This window comes from Manis pentadactyla, chromosome 7, assembly GCF_030020395.1.
Source record: "Manis pentadactyla isolate mManPen7 chromosome 7, mManPen7.hap1, whole genome shotgun sequence".
Classification (NCBI taxonomy): Eukaryota; Metazoa; Chordata; class Mammalia; order Pholidota; family Manidae; genus Manis; species Manis pentadactyla.
Window position 1 is genome coordinate 1544505 of NC_080025.1, and position 20360 is coordinate 1564864.

The window sequence follows — 20360 nt, forward strand, 5'->3', positions numbered from 1 at the left end:
TGTAATTCCTGAGATCCTGGTGCTTATTCATTCTTTGAGCATGAAAAACATTTACATTAAAAAACTCATAGTATGAATGTATAATAATGAATTTCATTTATGGTAAGAATATTTTAATACTTAAATTAATCCCTGGACTTATGTTTACATGACCAATGTGGTCCTCATTTCCAAGGGACCAGAAGTGGCTACACTGATGGTGAAATGACTAAACCGTAGCAAACCAGCCAACAAATACTACAGCTAAGGCAAGACCCTAGCTTCCTGAGTGTTAGAACCATTTTAAGACTAAAATGACATATTATGTACTTTTATGTATGTTATTTTCCAAGCCACCAAACTCAAAATGGCATATATTTTCTTAACAAAAAACAATCACGCAGACAGTTTAGGGTGAAGTTTAGAATCGATTAAGTAAGTACATTATACATACTAATGCTTCCTTCTTAATTTCCTTATTAGGAAGAACTTTATGCCTTAAATTAAAAAGGTCTGGTTACAGATCTGAGAGGGGAACTATCATGTTGGAAGGGTCTGTCAGTGAGGGAAGTGGTCCCCAGGACAGTGATGAGGTGTGAGCAGTGTCTGTTTCCGAGAACACTGATGGGTAAATAGCAATCTCAGTTCATGATTCAAAAGTTATACTTTTTTGAGTATTTCAACTCATTCTTTATTTTCTTTTCTTATAAAAAATGTTAATGAACTATTAGATTCAACTGCAAGTAGTGAATTCATCACCTGGTTGGCATTTAGGAGAAAAAGGCTCATTCTAAGTCTTGGGAAGCTCATTGTGAGGGAGCTTGAAAGCAATACAAAAATTTGAAATCCTTAAAGAAAATATGCCCTGTATATGTAAAGTTATTTCATGAAGCCCAGATGATTCTTAGAACTTTTCAAAACCAAAACTAGAGTAATGGCTTTTATATTACCCAGATCAAGCATTTAGAAATTCAAAGTTAACAACTAATATTTAATTTTATTTAGTTCAATGGAAAAGTGATTTTAATTGAATGCAGACTGGTTACCATAAATACAGAATCTTACATTCTGTTACCCAAATATACGTTATTTGAGTCCCCATAGATCAATAATTATCTAATTAATCTTTTGTCTTAATTAAGGAAACTAATTTTAAATGAATTCTTTTAACATATCCTACATTATATACATGCTTTAAGTTCTTTCTCTTGCTTCTTTCACACAGTGAGAATCTTTCTTTCTCAAGATTTGATGGTGGTAATAGTTTATGCCATGTTAGTTTAACTCACTTCCAAGATGTTATTGTGATTAAATTAAAAGAAAGAGGGTGAATTTCAGAGAGGATGGATGTCAAACAGAGAGAAACAGAGCACCCTGGAATCAATTATGTATCTCCTCTTCCTCTACTCATCCCGTTTCACTTTTACTAAGTTGCAAAGGTGCAGCATTATGAGTCCATATCTGCTTCGTATACATGAGTTTGCTAGGGTGCCTTCTGTGAGAAAGGACAAAAACCACCGATCTGCGAGCGCTCCCTTCCGTTTACCTGCCCGGGAAGGAGGTCTCTGGCTCTGACTGCTCGCCTTCTTTCCACGTTATGTATTCAAAGGAGGAGCTGATCTCACCAGATTCATTCAGTCTTTGTGGGCACGGAAGGATGAAAGGGTCAGAGCCATGTGGATAAGGCTTTCGGGTTGGGACAGAGGTTTTAAAAAGTAAGTTTTGTAGAGATTTAAGAGCAACTACAATGAAAGAAGAAAGTGAAAGAAGGAAATTTGAGAACTTTGCGAAAGACTGTGTATTCTCGTTCATAAGAAATTAAAGGACAAGTTATTTTGAAATTACTGTGGTTTTGGACATAACCTTGTGACTAGAACATGGGGAACTGACTTTAAATAGATCAGTTTTTGTTGGTTTACCAAAAAAATGGAAAGCATTACCATATTAGATCAACTGGAATAGAATAGCTTCTACTGAAATGTTTACACAATTTTCGACAAATTTTAATGATTCTCCTTCACGTGTGTAAGTTTAGACTGGAATGTTTTGTTCTACCTCAAACTTATGTTGGTATATTACAAAATGACGACATATTCCTCCCAACCCCCGTATGCAAGCCTCGTCTTAACATCACTTTGCTTCTCTTACCATGGAAGTTTAGAGCATTTTTTTGACACCTTATCTTGCCCATGAGATTTGCTTTGACAAATGGCACATCAGCATATATAATGCAGGCAGAAGTTTGAAAAGGTTCTCATCTCTTGCACTTTTGTGTTGCCATCCACCTTTTGTGTATCTTCTACTTACTGAATGAACAGAAATCTGGCTTGGCCAGGCCTATCTTCCCGGCCAACCAGCTGGGCCCCATGCAAGAGTGAGGCCATCTGAGACCAGCTGGCTGAGCCCTCCAGATCAGCACTTCCCAGGAAATCCACAGAGTCATGGGCAGGTAAGTAATTAATTTAAGAAACTCAGGTTTGGGGGCCAGTTTGTTATACAGCAAAAGCTAATGGATACACTTACTTTCTATTCTTTTAAAGATGGCTTAACACAGTTTTCAAAGGGATACCAAAGCAAGCACACGAGCCAACCAAAAGTGGATCTGTCCCTTGACATTTTCTTCTTTCACTCAGAACCGTAAACGCAGTCATGGAGAGTAACAGCCGCACTAGTGTCTCCACTACAGCAGGAGACGCGCCTCTCCTCTCACCCCACTGAAAGCAAAGCCAGACGCGTACCTGATGGTCTTCCCTGGGTCTGCTTCCACGGTCCAGGTGCAGTGCAGGTTGTTGTCGTAGGGAGCCGGGTAGCCGGGGGACAGGATGCGCCCGGAAGTGGCAGCATGGATCTGACCACCACACTCTGCTGCAGAGACAGAGACACATGGGGCAACTTACTCCAGGCCTCAGGGGTTGCTGTTCTGCTGCTTTTAAAAACCAAGACCAACATGTCTGCATTATATGCGCGCCAAGAAATCACAATGATCTCTCTGGTTCTATCATTTCTTTACTTGTTCGCAAGCATTATTCTGCTGGGAGGCACTACCCTCTCTGGAATTAAAGTTGAGAATACAAAACAAAGGAACACTTGTCATCCTGATAGTAATTCTATGCACATAGTTTCAGTAAAATAGGACTGGGAAGTCTTTCCTATGCACACACATGCACACACACTGGACAGAGTGCAGTGGAAATCCTGCCTCTTCCAGAAGACCCAGGATGCATGCATGGAGCAGGTGTTCCCAGGCACGCTCTTGGGCAGGGATGGAAGCTGGCTTCCCAACTCACCCTCGCAGGAAGGCAGCGGTTTGTCCCACACTCTCCGGTCGCCACTCAGACAGGTCAGGGAGTTGCTGCCGTGCATGGCATACCCCGGGTTACAGCTGTACAGAACTACAGTGTCAGTAAAGTGGCCTTCATCTCGGATCCTATAGCCGTAGTTAGGGATTCCTGGATCCTCACATTTTACTAGGTCAAAACCTAAGAGAAAGGAGGGGAAGAGTGAGCACGAGTAGCAGCCGGTGTGTGCGCATTACCGTGAAGCTGCAACAGATGCGATGGCCAACTGTCCCCTGAAATGTAGAAAGAAAAAGAAGGCTGAATTTAAAAGGGAGGAAATAAACGTGGGTCTGGGTTGGGTCTATGTGTTAACCTTTTGTTGTCTGTGGAGGCTGAATCACTTTATTTGCTCCAATCTATTCATGTAATTATATGGAGAGTGTTTTCCAGAGTTCCACACGGTCATCTGCTGATCCGTGTCTCCATGGATTCCCCAGGAAGCCTCCAGCCTTATCCAGTGGAGAACCCATGTCCCCTGTATGTCCCAACCAGGGATGTTGCAGTGGGAGATGATGTAACTCTATGCATGTACTTTCAATAAAACAGGACTTTTGGGAGTCTTTCCAGCCAGTATTAACTCTAGTGCACCATCAAGAGCCTCCACCTTCATGCCAACTTCCTCTAAAGATCCTGGCTCTTAGCTGCATGGGAAATAAGGCTGGTCCTGTTCAGGGGAGACAGGGGGTTGAGAATGACCACCTGCTGCATGCCCATGGTGGCTAGGAGGCTACCAGGCAACTCCACGCACAACAGAAAGGCCAGAAATGAGTCATTAGAAAGACTTTGTCAAACTAAACTCAAATAAGTAGATGACAGAAGTGAAGATTTAGCTTCTGCAGTACTGAGAGTTGTATATTGCTTTTATATGAGGCAATATTTTGAAGCCATCTGTGGAGACAGCCTTACGCTAACATATTTCTCTCATTTTCTGATGCAAATTTGACCATTTTAAAATGTAGAGTTAGAAACTTGAGAGGCCACATGGTCTGCTCAGATTTACTTCCACCTGACTTACACTTCTCCTTTTCTCAAGAATGAATGAATGAATGAATGAATGAATATTATGAACATGCAATTTTTTTTCTAAGTCTGCCTGTCAAACTTCATTTTGAGATGGCTTCCATTAAGAAAAATACATCCTTAAATTCACAATACAGTTTTACCCTCATGATCTCTACATAATCAAGATTGAGTTCTGCAACTTTGTACAGCGGAAAGAGTTGACATTTGGTAATTTATACCCAGCTGTTAAGAGAAGTTTCTTTTTTAAAGTTTCCTTCTAGAAAGTGTCCGTCTTTACCAACTGTGCCTTGACAATAACTCTGATCTAGTTAAGAAATTCAAATAACTTTAATTCAGGATGCCCAGAGAGACCAGAAGATTTTATCAATTCCAGTGCAAAACAAAGGCACCTTTAAACTGTCGCAAAGAGGAAGTAGGAATTAGAAGAAATGGCTTCAGGGCTCGTGCAAGAATTTGAGTACCCTAGTCTGACCGCACAGTGCCAGGACAGTCGGGAGAACGGGACATGAAGCTGCTGAATTCATGGATGACCAACAGCATGGGACTTCAGTGTCACAAAAGGCCTCACAGATGGTGCAGCCTGAGGGCCTCTCTGATGGAAGGAAAAAAGGAACTGAAGCCATGCAGCTCTTGTCCTACCTGGCGCTGGGTCAGAGGTGACCAGCTCTGCAATGCGCTTTCAGGCAACGCTGCCAGGGCAGGAGGCTGGGGAACATTTCCCCTGAATAAACCTGCCATGGGGCTGTGGTTTCACTGGCCACACCTGGAGCGGGGCTATTTGGATGATGATGAACAATGTTTCAAAATATTTCATTATGCTGAAGTCAAGTTAGGTATCTGAGTATCAAATGCCCATGGAACATCAAGTTGGAAACAGGCAGTGGTCAAAATCCAGGTATAAAAAGTATCAACAGAAGGTCAGCACCTCTCCCTGTGTACATGCCTGCAGCAGGACCCCGCAGCACCCAAACCACCTAAATGGGGGCTGGCACTGCAAAGGCCCAGCACGCGCAGGGCTCCTCGGTGAGGGGAGGCTGGGCATGAAGGCGGCCCACAGGGACAGCCACCACCTGCTGTCCCCAAGGTTCGTGCTCTGTGCGACACGAGCTCAGGTTTTTGGAGGGGTACTATGTATCTGGGTTTTTTAAGTTTATAAAAATGCTTGTTGAACGAGTATATATTCTGAAAATAGAGCTGTCTAAAGTCCTTGATTAGTTTGTTGAAGCTAAATATAAGTAACATTAAAGAACTAGATGATTTATCTGCCTTTGGGGAGGCTTTAATGAGACTTAGGATGGGGAAAAGTTGGTACAGTCCATCTAATGCTTTGAAACTAAGCTATAAAACTCACCCATCTTCTGAGCTTGATTGGGGCCTGGACAAAAATGGTCACACTAGCTTGTACAAGATTTTTCATTCTGACGATAAATTATTTCCTGGTTACCCAGAAGAGTTTTGTTAGAAAAGATTTTCCTGAATGGAGATTTATACTGTGTTGATAATGACATTGATTTTCCTGTGTGACTTATGGACCGTCTCATTAGCTTAGTCATAAGTGTTACGGATAGCATAAAGATGTCAATGCTTAAATGTTACTCAGAACATTCTATGTTCAGGGAGCATAAATTTTAAAGGCTTCAGTTAAATGTTAACCAAGTTCTAAAATCCAAAAGTAGACTTACATTAAAACTAGCTTGAAGAAACATTTTCCTCTGCCCCAAAACCTGCCTAAAACTTTTTTGGAGGGAAGTAAAAGAGTTTTGCTTATTTTTTTGAAATCACATTTTGCCATGTAGACAAGTCAGGCCACATCATTTATGACAGGGTAGTCACTCCATTACTAGCCACCCTCTTCTCTTATGATGCCTTCTATTACTTTCTCAAAAGATCACTCAAGTCCTTGACACCTTCATGAAATGTATTATTTTGGGAAGAGTCCTATACTGGGTCCCTAGGAGCCTGAAGCCTCTGGCTGCACCCAGTGTCACCTCCCCATCAGGAAGTTGGAAGCATGTGGATGTTTCAGAGTTCAGCCCTGCAATTCTCAGTCCTCTGATGAGAGCTTTGCTGGCTCAGAACTTGTCACACAGCTTAATAATTCAGTCACAGTTACAGGTGCAATTTATTCCTGGAGGAGGCATTAAAAGTAGCATTGTTCTTGAAAGGACTAGCAAAAAACCTCCAGAAGTCCAAAATTTCTCTTCCAACTTGATTCTTGGGCTCTTGTACCACATGCACTAAAATGCAGCCCTACTTCTGCTGTTTCTCCACAAATGAGACATTCATGTTAACTGAGCTTAACTGGCTACGTGGTTAAGAAGTGATAGTATCATTGTGTCCCAAACATTTCAACACTGTTTTTAAACATGGATGAAATCAGTTGAATTGATGTATATTATCAGAATTCTGAAACAGCAATATAGAATTCTGTGATGTTGATTCTCTCTCCATTTCAGGAAAGGATACTCCTGTGATTTATTTTTTAAAAAGTCAAAATATTTTCTTAAGGTTTAAAGTTAGATCTACAAAGATATTCCTCTAAAGGAGACATTTTCCCATTTTAATCTGAACCTAAAGGACTTCAGAATGATCAGCCTTAAGACTAACAAGTAATGACCTTAAAAATATAGAGAAGATAACCCTTTTCTATCTCAAACCTGCTAGCCTGCAGGAAATTGGTATAAATGCTGATTCTGTTTCTTCTTTATGTCATAAGACGTTTAAAAAAGATTAAAGAAAGTTATTTGTTTCAACATTATGAAGAGTTGCACTTGTTTCCTGAATCTGCTCAGTAATTCTGTTCCTGTTTGCTTCCCGTGATTTCTCCTGAGTCACACAAGCAGCAAAGATGCTCTGAACAAAATGTTCTCATCAGACAGGCTGCAAACACTGGGTTGATGAAAATCACTACTCTACATCTTTTGCAGTATTTACCCAGTCTTAATATTTTTAAGGATTAAATCCTGTGCCTCTCCAAAGTCTAATAAACTATTAGTGTTATCAGAGACTTCCACTTAACTCCAGAGTATCTGGCCTAGTTCTTATCTTCCAAATAAAGCACTTGTGTGTAAAGAGAACCTGCTCTAGGTAGAGTCCATTCATGCAGCGGGCTGAACAATGACTGTGTTCATGTGCGTTTGCTCAGCCTCTACCCAAGCACCTATTGAGAAGGTACCGTATGCCCAGGTGAGCTCTGAAACTTAACTGAGCAAGAACACCTGTCTACAAATCCCTGATATTTTCTATGAACAACTGGACAAACTTACAACTTTCAAATGAACACAGAGAAATCTATGATCACACAAGGGTGTAGAAACAGATGATGGAAGCATTTTACCCTGAATCAGTCTTTAAACAGTCCAACTAGTAAGTACTGTCCTAACTCACACACTGTGGTAAGAAACTTCCATCAGTGCATTCTATAAATTTTCAAAATATGTTCATTATCACTTCTGAGGCTGAGGCTTTGTTAGATACTGTGAGTAGAACGGGATGAACTGGCGCCCCTATCTTCTGAGTCTAGTTAACTGCATAGATAAGAGGATAAATATTTTTAAAACAGTATGATAAATGCTATAGTGGAGGTTGATGTGGAGACTGAGAGGCTCAGAAGGAACAGGGATGCTTTGTAGAGGAGATGAGATGTGAGCTGGTCAGGAAGTACCGCAGGCACCGGAAGCTCCAGCACCAGAGGGAGGCCCAGCAGTCTCCCCAAGCCCGGGGCATCTGGAAGAATATGGTATGCCCTGGGAGGGCAGGACAATTCCCACTATCATCTGAAACTGGCTGAATCTTTGTTGTGAGCATGGGGGTGAAGACTGGAAAGGGCTCACAGCCCTGGGGAGCTAGTCCAGCTCAGGAGCCGTCGGGTCCCGGGGAGGAACAAGGGTCTGCAGGAGGAAGTGGCATGAAGACGGCTGTATTTCAGACACAACCAGGAGCGATGCAGAGTACGGACTGGAGTGACTTTAAAAAGTAGGAAAACTGTTAAGATACTAACTTCATGCTGAAAGGTCGTCTGCAGCAGTGGGATTCGGGCAGTGGACGAGGCGAGCGCACACGGGTATGAGGCAGGCAAATGTGTATCATGCACACAGGGGGGTTTGTGGGAGGGGTGGGGCAGCAGACAGATGGTCTCAGACGAGGACAGACAGAGAGCCTGTGTGGGAGGGGTCAGGGGAGGAGATGCGACAGACTGCTGCTCCCCAAGTGAGCGCCACACGGGCCCAGTGTGCTGGGCCCGGGGGTAGGGGGTGGAAAATCCACCGCCAACATCTTCTAGAAAATAATTAAACATGGTTTGAACATCTGCTGGGCAAGGAACAAGAAAATATTAGGCCTTACAGAGCTTGGTGTCCAACAGAGACATCAGACGCTGTAACACAAAACAAACGGTAATGGGCGCCCAACAGACGGAAATGGGGCAAGAACAGGCCCCGCAGACACACCCATCACCCAGCACGCAAGTCAGTGTTCTCTGGGGTTCCGGGGCCCTACCTTCTTTTAGCTTTTCTATTTTCCCAATTATTTCTGTGTTTTCTTGTATTTGCTTATTTTTATACTGGACACAAATAGTACAACACATTGTTTTTGAAATAGGACCATCTGTAGGTTTTTACAAGTGCAGTTCCTCCTATCAGACAGAATGAACCTCGGTTGTCCTGTCACTGCTGATGTTTGGGTCACTACACCTACGCCTTTCATGCAGTTTGGTTTTAAGCACAAATGCTGACATAAAAACTGCTACTCTAATTGTAGATTAAGCTATTATTTTCCTAATGTGTATTTTCCTAAAGTATATATTTATTATTTTTATACTAAATATGTATTATTTTCTTAAGATGTATTTTTATTATGATTTCTACCTGATAATGAAAGCAGTCATTTATATACAGTAGCAAAATATCATTGTTACTGATAAAAAGATTTAGTATAACCTCCTTACATAATGTGTTCCTATTTTGACCTAATATACTGGGCATTATGGGGAAGCAGAAAAATAGGTGACTTAGGTCGTCTAGTTGAGAAAACATACCTGGAATACAGTACTCTCTTGCCTACAACGTTAATTCCTTAATTATCCACTTAGTTAATACATTTGTGCTGCAAAAATAAAATTAATTGATTTCAGCCCTGCCCACCAGGAGCTCACAGTCTGTACACAAAGAGAGAGAACACACAACAGTTAGCGTCTTACATCTGAAAGAGACATCATTCATGAATCCAACCCACTCTTATTAAGCACTTAATATGCATTATAATGTCTCACATGATACCATATGGTACTTCAACATAGAGGCACAGCCTTGCCCTGTAGGGCTCAGAACTCAATGGAAGTTTGCTACCACATCAACAAGTGCTTAAGCAGAACAGGATGGACAAATGTTGGGGCGGCATGCAGAGGAGGGCCCGGAGCTGGTGTCTTGGGTCCTTCGGCGGGGTTTCTGTGAAAGCAGGATGCTAGCACAGGGCAACCCATTTATAGGCAGCCACACAGTACGACATATGGCTGCTTCTAAATGAGCCACCTGGACTTTCCATAGGGGTGCACGGGTGACCGCAAATAGCGCATCATGATTGCTTGTGGGCACGTCTCTGTTTCGCAAATAAAAACAAACATGCACACACAGATACACTTACACAAAGGGATATCCAGAAGTACAGTGAAATAACTTCAGCCAACCAGTTTCACATTTAACTACACAGAATGTAATTTGATTATTTTAGAATACATTGCAAGACAGAGTGGTAGTTTTTAGTCTTCTTACATGCAGCATAATATAAGAAGTAACTTCCTCTCTGGAAATGTCTGTTTTTTAATTGTATGTCTAGGAATAAAGTTTAAAAAAATAAAACTCAACATGCTTTCATTTTAAATTCTGAAACTCACTAATTGCTTAAAATACCTTGACTTTTCCAAGTGTCTAATTAACTACTGCTGATTCTTTAAAATTTAGCCATAGGAGTTTGTAGTTCTGGAGAATCTTCATGGCCATACCCAAAGTTAAGAAGAACTGAAAGTTCTTTAAAATACATCCTTTCATAATTTAATATCAAAACAGGGTAGAAATTAAAACTAGATTGAATACAGATTTTGACTGCTTATGAAAATAAGTATCGATATAGGACCAATATCTAGACAAGGAGGCAATGAAAGACTTCTGCCATTGGGTCTATCACAAGCACCATGATTAGATTATAAAAGCACATTTTTTAAACACCAAGACTCCCTTTAAATAATATTCTTTTAAAGCAACTTGAGCATTCCTGTGAAACTGAACTACATAATTATTTTTAATGGTAGACTTTTTCTAGATTATTTTTTTGCCATCTTGCTTAAGAACAACTAGATCCACTAAGTGAAAATGGTGGGTGGGGAAATGGGAGGAGGGAAATTAAGAGCACATCGAGTTACTTTTAATACAGTCATTTACTAGCTGAAGAGGTTTCCAGTATATCATTTTAATTGCCATTGTCTAAGACTTAATGACATTTATGTTTGCATTTATTGGCTTTTATATGAGAATACCCAGACTGACAATACTTTTAAAAAAAAATTAATAGAGAATATAGAGAATACAATTTTCTTTAATAGAGAAATACAAGCTGTGGCTAACTCATTGTTTTCACCCATGGATCTCAGGGTCTTCTATGTGCTAAAGAGCCAAATAAACGGAGTGGGCACTGACTTCACGTGTGCATTTCCATGAGATGCGGTGAGTGTGAAGGGGCAGGACATGGAGCTCAGAGAACATACGCTCTGTGCCTTGTGATGCATTAGGCAGTCCTGTCTATGCTGCCCTGTTTAATCCAAAAATAATCTTACAAAATGGTTAGCTGCAGGATCCTAAGCAAGACAGATGGGAGAATTTTGTTACAGCCCAAAGGAATGGCGGCAGCCCAGAGAGAGGCACGCTCCTTCTGGGGGCACAGCGGGTGGTTTACTGCCCACAGCGTGAGGCGTGTTTCCTGAGCCACTGAGTGGCCCTGTGTGGCCTCTGGCTCTCCCCTGCTGGGTCCTGACCAGCCCCGGGTTCTGCTGGTCCTTCCCCTGGGAGCAGGGTTGCGGGAGTTAAGAAACATTCTGACAAACTAGAGGAGGAGACACAGGACTATGTCTCTCCTCATTGCTAAGGAAGATTCACTTGATTTTTGCCAAAAAATGTAATAAATAATGAATGAAAATAATTTTGAAGAGTCCCATGGGGGATTTAATTCTCCTTTGCTCATAAAATAACTGGGTCATTTCTTTTCCCCAGAGCCAAGTCAAATTCACCCAGAACCAAAGGAACCTCATGCTACCCCAGGGGCACCTAGGAGCCAGAGGCCCGCTGCGAGCACTGCTCACCCCTCTCTTAGTGTGAGCTTCTACTCCAAGCCAAAAAAAGAGTCTGGGAGGGAGGGTAAGGCGCCCCTACTGGACACGGTCTAAGACTCCAGGCACAGGCAGCAGAGTGCCAATAGAGGAGGCACGCCACTGGGAGGGACACGGAGGCCATCCTGGCCAGGCTGCCGGGGCTGCCTGCACTCGGGGCACCAGCCGGAAAGAGCGGGAAGTGAAGGGGTGACGGGGGTGCGGCTGCACGCCTCTGGAGCCCCACACTGGTAAGCCTGCCTCCAGTTCCCTGCCCTCTGCCTGTGTCTCACAGGCACACTGAGGCTTCTTCCCGCCTGCCCCAAGACGCAGAGAATTTCTAAAAAAGTGTAAAAGATTGATGAGAATATGCTTAACTCTCCATAAGCAGACGCTGTGCAAGTATAAGGGATCACCAACAACGCTTGGATTCACTGCTGCTCTTATTATTCGTACAATGTTACTTTTATTATTCTACAGCAAATAAATACAAAGTGATTGTCAAGCCACACGCCAGAACACACCACCTCAAGCCACGCAGGGAGGCCATCGATTCCTAAGAAGTGACAGCCACGACCAGACCAGTACGGGCATGCCACAGCACCAGGAGGTGAGCGCCGCTCTGCGTCTGCCGTCCCTCCCTCTTCCAAAGGACCGCTGTGTGACTGACCACCGTCCATCAGCCGAACTGTGACTTGTAAGTGCCAGCCAGGGGGCACTCGGCTTGCTGCGAGTCATTAATCATGCCAGCCGCCTGACTTCAGGACTGCGGCACGGTCTCCCGCCGCTGCACAGATGGAGGATGCTTGCCTGCAGGGACGTTTACATGCAATACAGGGCTTCCTGTGTGCTGAGTGTGATGGAGAACACAGCAGCCACAGCCCAATGCCAAACAAAGCAGAAGAGTAGCCAGCTTTGCGAGCAAAGCCGAGCCTAAGGACTGCCTCTCCTTCCACGTGGGCACCACTGCCACACCTCTCAGCTCGTCCCAAAGGTGCCCACGCTGCCGACACCTTGAGAAAACCTCTGACCCCCTCCCTTTCCTTGCTCCCCGGAAGCCCATGGCCGGGGCTCGCTCAGACGTCCCTGCCTTCTGCTGTGGCTTCTTGCTTGCACAGCCCGGCCTGCCCCGCCTCACTGCTCCTGCTGCCAGGAGGTCCGGGAGGGTCAACGAGAGCCCCGGGCAAGTGCTCCTTCTTGTCTCAATCTTGTCACATTAGGATCGGACTCAGCCACTCAGTGGAGGCTTCCCTAGATACTCCTCCTGAGCGTTCGGTCCTCCCTGGATGTCCCATGAGCCCTACCACAAATATGTGATGAGCGGTGCGCTGTGTGTCTTTTATTCTGTGGTGTTCTCCATGCATATCGCTTATGACTCTATTTAAAACACATCCCCCATTGGCGGGAAGATGGCGGCGTGAGTAGAGCAGTGGAAATCTCCTCCCAAAACAACATATATCTATGAAAATATAACAATGACAACCCTTCCTAGAATAAAGACCAGAGGACACAGGACAATATCCAGACCACATCCACACCTGAGAGAACCCAGCGCCTCGCGAAGGGGGTAAGATACAAGCCCCGGCCCCGCGGGAGCCGAGCGCCCCTCCCCCCAGCTCCCGGCGGGAGAAGAGCAGGCAGAGCGGGAGGGAGACGGGGCACAGGGCTGCCGAACACCCAGCCCCAGCCATCCGGGCCAGAGTGTAGGGCCCTCGATACTGGGAAAACAGGGCAGCAAGAACAGTGAGCAGGCACTGGAGGCTGGGCGACAGAGGACATAAGAAAAGCGCGCGACCATTTTTTTTTTTTGCTTTTTTGCTGCTTTGTTTTGGCGAGCGCTGTTTGGAAGTCTTAAAGGGACAGGGACCCCAATACTAGGGAAACAGGGCAGAAAGACCGGTGAGCAGAGGCCTGAGGCTGGCACCGGAGAATAAAGAAAAACGAACGACCACCTTTTTTTTTTTTTTTAAATAAAAATTTTTTTTTTTTTTTTTTAATTAAAAAAATTTTTTTTTCTTGTTTTTTTTTGTGGTCGTTGTTTTGTTTTGGCGGGTGCTTTTTCGAAGTCTTAAAGGGGCAGGGCGGGCCACTTAATCCAGAGATAGGGAATCCGGGACCTCTGGGCACCCTAACCCCTGGGCTGCAGGGAGCAGGGAGGCCCCTTACGGAGATAAATAGCCTCCCAGCAGCTCCTGCTCCAACGCGACTCCACCATTTTGGAGTAGCTGCCCGAGCCAGGCCACGCCCACAGCAACAGCGGAGATTAACTCCATAGCAGCCGGGCAGGAAGCAGAAGCCCTGTCTGCGCGCAGCTGCGCAGCACAAGCCACTAGAGGCCGCTGTTCTCCCAGGAGAGGAGGGCCACAAACCAACAAGAAAGGAAGTCCTTCCAGCCGTCACTCGTCCCAGTTCTGCAGACAATTCCTATCACCATGAAAAGGCAAAGCTACAGGCAGACAAAGATCACAGAGACAACACCAGAGAAGGAGACAGACCTAACCAGTCTCCCTGAAAAAGAATTCAAAATAAGAATCATAAATATGCTGACAGAGATGCAGAGAAATACGCAAGAGAAATGGGATGAAGTCCGGAAGGAGATCACAGATGCCAGAAAGGAGATCGCAGAAATGAAACAAACTCTGGAAGGGTTTATAAGCAGAATGGATAAAATGCAAGAGGCCATTGATGGAATTGAAATCAGAGAACAGGAACGCATAGAAGCTGACATAGAGAGAGACAAAAGGATCTCCAGGAATGAAACAATATTAAGAGAACTGTGTGACCAATCTAAAAGGAGCAATATCCGTATTATAGGGGTCCCAGAAGAAGAAGAGAGAGGCAAAGAGATGGAAAGTATCTTAGAAGAAATAATTGCTGAAAACTTCCCCACACTGGGGGAGGAAGTAATCAAACAGACCACGGAAATACACAGAACCCCCAACAGAAAGGATCCAAGAAGGGCAACACCAAGACACATAATAATTAAAATGGCAAAGATCAAGGACAAGGAAAGAGTGTTAAAGGCAGCTAGAGAGAAAAAGGTCACCTATAAAGGGAAACCCATCAGGCTAACGTCAGATTTCTCAACAGAAACCCTACAGGCCAGAAGAGAATGGCATGATATATTTAATACAATGAAACAGAAGGGCCTTGAACCAAGGATACTGTATCCAGCACGACTATCATTCAAATATGACGGTGGGATTAAACAATTCCCAGACAAACAAAAGCTGAGGGAATTTGCTTTCCACAAACCACCTCTACAGAACATCTTACAGGGACTGCTCTAGATGGGAGCACTCCTAGAAAGAGCACAGCACAAAACACCCAACATATGAAGAATCGAGGAGGAGGAACAAGAAGGGAGAGAAGAAAAGAATCTCCAGACAGTGTATATAACAGCTCAATAAGCGAGCTAAGTTAGGCAGTAAGATACTAAAGAGGCTAACCTTGAACCTTTGGTAACCACGAATTTAAAGCCTGCAATGGCAATAAGTACATATCTTTCAATAGTCACCCTAAATGTTAATGGACTGAATGCACCAATCAAAAGACACAGAGTAACAGAATGGATAAAAAAGCAAGACCCATCTATATGCTGCTTACAAGAAACTCACCTCAAACCCAAAGACATGTACAGACTAAAAGTCAAGGGATGGAAAAACATATTTCAAGCAAACAACAGTGAGAAGAAAGCAGGGGTTGCAGTACTAATATCAGACAAAATAGACTTCAAAACAAAGAAAGTAACAAGAGATAAAGAAGGACACTACATAATGATAAAGGGCTCAGTCAAACAAGAGGATATAACCATTCTAAATATATATGCACCCAACACAGGAGCACCAGCATATGTGAAACAAATACTAACAGAACTAAAGGGGGATATAGACTGCAATGCATTCATTCTAGGAGACTTCAACACACCACTCACCCCAAAGGATAGATCCACTGGGCAGAAAATAAGTAAGGACACGGAAGCACTGAACAACACAGTAGAGCAGATGGACCTAATAGACATCTATAGAACTCTACATCCAAAAGCAGCGGGATATACATTCTTCTCAAGTGCACATGGAACATTCTCCAGAATAGACCACATAATAGGCCACAAAAAGAGCCTCAGAAAATTCCAAAAGATTGAAATCCTACCAACCAACTTTTCAGACCACAAAGGCATAAAACTAGAAATAAACTGTACAAAGAAAGCAAAGAGGCTCACGAACACATGGAGGCTTAACAACACGCTCCTAAATAATCAATGGATCAATGACCAAATCAAAATGGAGATCCAGCAATATATGGAAACAAATGACAACAACAACACTAAGCCCCAACTTCTTTGGGACGCAGCAAAAGCAGTCTTAAGAGGAAAGTATATAGCAATCCAAGCATATTTAAAAAAGGAAGAGCAATCCCAAATGAATGGTCTAATGTCACAATTATCGAAATTGGAAAAAGAAGAACAGATGAGGCCTAAGGTCAGCAGAAGGAGGGACATAATAAAGATCAGAGAAGAAATAAATAAAATTGAGAAGAATAAAACAATTGCAAAAATCAATGAAACCAAGAGCTGGTTCTTCGAGAAAATAAACAAAATAGATAAGCCTCTAGCCAGACTTATTAAGAAGAAAAGAGAGTCAACACAAATCAACAGTATCAGAAACGAGAAAGGAAAAATCACGACGGACCCCACGGAAATGCAAAGAATTATTGGAGAATACTATGAAAACCTATATGCTAACAAGCTGGGAAACCTAGGAGAAATGGACAACTTCCTAGAAAAATATAACCTTCCAAGATTGACCCAGGAAGAAACAGAAAATCTAAACAGACCAATTACCAGCAATGAAATTGAAGAGGTAATCAAAAAACTACCAAAGAACAAAACCCCCGGGCCAGATGGATTTACCTCGGAATTTTATCAGACATACAGGGAAGACATAATATCCATTCTCCTTAAAGTCTTCCAAAAAATAGAGGAGGAGGGGATACTCCCAAACTCATTCTATGAAGCTAACATCACCCTAATACCAAAACCAGGCAAAGACCCCACCAAAAAAGAAAACTACAGACCAATATCCCTGATGAACGTAGATGCAAAAATACTCAACAAAATATTAGCAAACCGAATTCAAAAATACATCAAAAGGATCATACACCATGACCAAGTGGGATTCATTCCAGGGATGCAAGGATGGTACAACATTCGAAAGTCCATCAACATCATCCACCACATCAACAAAAAGAAAGACAAAAACCACATGATCATCTCCATAGATGCTGAAAAAGCATTTGACAAAGTTCAACATCCATTCATGTTAAAAACTCTCAGCAAAATGGGAATAGAGGGCAAGTACCTCAACATAATAAAGGCCATCTATGATAAACCCACAGCCAACATTATATTGAACGGCGAGAAGCTGAAAGCATTTCCTCTGAGATCGGGAACTAGACAGGGATGCCCACTCTCTCCACTGTTATTTAACATAGTACTGGAGGTCCTAGCCACGGCAATCAGACAAAATAAAGAAATACAAGGAATCCAGATTGGTAAAGAAGAAGTTAAACTGTCACTATTTGCAGATGACATGATACTGTACATAAAAAACCCTAAAGACTCCACCCCAAAACTACTAGAACTGATATCGGAATACAGCAAAGTTGCAGGATACAAAATCAACACACAGAAATCTGTGGCTTTCCTATATACCAACAATGAACCAACAGAAAGAGAAATCAGGAAAACAACTCCATTCACAATTGCATCAAAAAAAATAAAATACCTAGGAATAAACCTAACCAAAGAAGTGAAAGACTTATACTCTGAAAACTACAAGTCACTCTTAAGAGAAATTAAAGGGGACACTAACAGATGGAAACTCATCCCATGCTCGTGGCTAGGAAGAATTAATATCGTTAAAAAGGCCATCCTGCCCAAAGCAATATACAGATTTGATGCAATCCCTATGAAAGTACCAGCAACATTCTTCAATGAACTGGAACAAATAATTCAAAAATTCATATGGAAACACCAAAGACCCCGAATAGCCAAAGCAATCCTGAGAAAGAAGAATAAAGTAGGGGGGATCTCACTCCCCAACTTCAAGCTCTACTATAAAGCCATAGTAATCAAGACAATTTGGTACTGGCACAAGAGCAGAGCCACAGACCAATGGAACAGACTAGAGAATCCAGACATTAACCCAGACATATATGGTCAATTAATATTTGATAAAGGAGCCATGGACATACAATGGCAAAATGACAGTCTCTTCAACAGGTGGTGCTGGCAAAACTGGACAGCTACATGTAGGAGAATGAAACTGGACCATTGTCTAACCCCATATACAAAAGTAAACTCAAAATGGATCAAAGACCTGAATGTAAGCCATGAAACCATTAAACTCCTGGAAGAAAACATAGGCGAAAACCTCTTAGACATAAACATGAGTGACCTCTTCTTGAACATATCTCCCCGGGCAAGGAAAACAACAGCAAAAATGAGTAAGTGGGACTATATTAAGCTGAAAAGCTTCTGTACAGCAAAAGACACCATCAATAGAACAAGAAGGATCCCTACAGTATGGGAGAATATATTTGAAAATGACACATCCGATAAAGGCTTGACGTCCAGAATATATAAGGAGCTCTCACGCCTCAACAAACAAAAAACAAATAACCCAATTAAAAAATGGGCAGAGGAACTGAACAGACAGTTCTCCAAAAAAGAAATACAGATGGCCAACAGACACATGAAAAGATGCTCCACATCGCTAATTATCAGAGAAATGCAAATTAAAACTACAATGAGGTATCACCTCACACCAGTAAGGATGGCTGCCATCCAAAAGACAAACAACAACAAATGTTGGCGAGGCTGTGGAGAAAGGGGAACCCTCCTACACTGCTGGTGGGAATGTAAGTTAGTTCAACCATTGTGGAAAGCAGTATGGAGGTACATCAAAATGCTCAAAACAGACTTACCATTTGACCCAGGAATTCCACTCCTAGGAATTTACCCTAAGAATGCAGCAATCAAGTTTGAGAAAGACAGATGCACCCCTATGTTTATTGCAGCACTATTTACAATAGCCAAGAATTGGAAGCAACCTAAATGTCCATCAATAGATGAATGGATAAAGAAGATGTGGTACATATACACAATGGAATACTACTCAGCTATAAGAAAAGGGCAAATCCAATCATTTGCAGCAACATGGATGGAGCTGGAGGGTATTATGCTCAGTGAAACAAGCCAAGCGGAGAAAGAGAAATACCAAATGATTTCACTTATCTGTGGAATATAAGAACAAAGGAAAAACTGAAGGAACAAAACAGCAGCAGAATCACAGAACTCAAGAATGGACTAACAGAGGATCAAAGCCTAATTGGGCTACCCCGAAAATGAACTAAGATACGATATGAAAAAGAACTTCCAACATCTGCACCCTCTGGAAGACTCATGCCAGAAGATGATCATCAAAATCCCCAACAAAGATCCATGCACTGCTACAGCTGTAGATGCACTCATCCCACCAGTTCCTGGACCTGCCATGGGAATGAGGAAGGAGATATCTAAGCTGGCCTGTGCATACAGTAAAACAACAAAATTGGACTGGATCTATACTGTTGGAACTCAACCAAGAATTTGGAGAAGTGCAAATTGTAGCGCTCCAAAGTCTTACAACTACAGACTATTTACTGTTAAAAGAACATATGGCATGTGAACAGTCCCCAGGAATGGGTTGTTTTAATTTGTCTGATTTCTCTCAGACTGTTCAAGTTCATTTGGACAATATCCACCATATCATAGATAAGTTTTCACAAATGCCTAAGGTGCCTAACTGGTTTTCTTGGTTTCACTGCAGATGGCTGGTAATTACAGATATGCTTTGGTTATGTAACTATACTCCTATTATGTTAATGTGTGTGTGCAATTTAAGTAGTAGCTTAAAACCTATACATGCTGAAGTTACTCTACAAGAAGATATATCAAAGAAATAATCAATCTTCCCATGTTTTCTTCCGCCTGCTACTTCTATAGCTTTTCTTCTTCCTTCCTAATTACAACCCTTAAATAGAATTCGTGCCTCATATCAAATTTACCGAGTATCATAATTCTTCCAAGTGGTAAAGATACCTCAAGACAAATGCTGGGCATAGAAGCCACAGGGCATAAATATGCAAAGAAGTAAAAAGCTAACTTTTTCAAACAATAAGGCTTCTCTCTCACTTACCAACTTCACATTTCCCTGTATGGCCCCGGAAGATGACTGGTTAGCCAGAGACGGGTAAGATTCCTCAAGGGAGGAACAACCTAAGACAGGCACAGTCGCAGGGGGGCCATCAGGTGAGAAATTGGGGATCAACAGAGGTGAGGCTTAGAACCTCACCCCCCCGTTCTGAGAGAAATCTTCTGCATACGTGGATGTTTTATTGCCCTGGTCTAGCTTGGATTAACACATAGTCTACAGGCACACACCTGATCATCTACATTTGCTCTCTTACAACACTAAACTATGTTTTCTACCTTTATCTTGTATCTACCTACCACTTCAGCATTTTATTAAAAATAATAATAATAAAGAGAGAAATGTGGTATCCACATATAAATCAAGTATAAAAACCAAATGAGTATTCATATTTGAACTGACTGTTTATAG

At 42.4% G+C, this 20360-nt stretch overlaps 1 protein-coding gene across 1 annotated transcript in view; it reads right to left on the bottom strand.

The window, feature by feature from the left end:
• The window catches only part of CSMD1 (CUB and Sushi multiple domains 1), a 1485257-nt gene that overhangs the window by 207153 nt on the left and 1257744 nt on the right, over positions 1-20360 (bottom strand). Inside the window, exons 24-25 of the mRNA XM_036898253.2 lie at positions 3267-3458; positions 2718-2844 (exon numbers count right to left, since the gene is read on the bottom strand). Of these exons, the coding sequence (XP_036754148.2) occupies positions 2718-2844; positions 3267-3458 (319 nt within the window). The remainder of the gene's footprint in view (positions 1-2717; positions 2845-3266; positions 3459-20360) is intronic.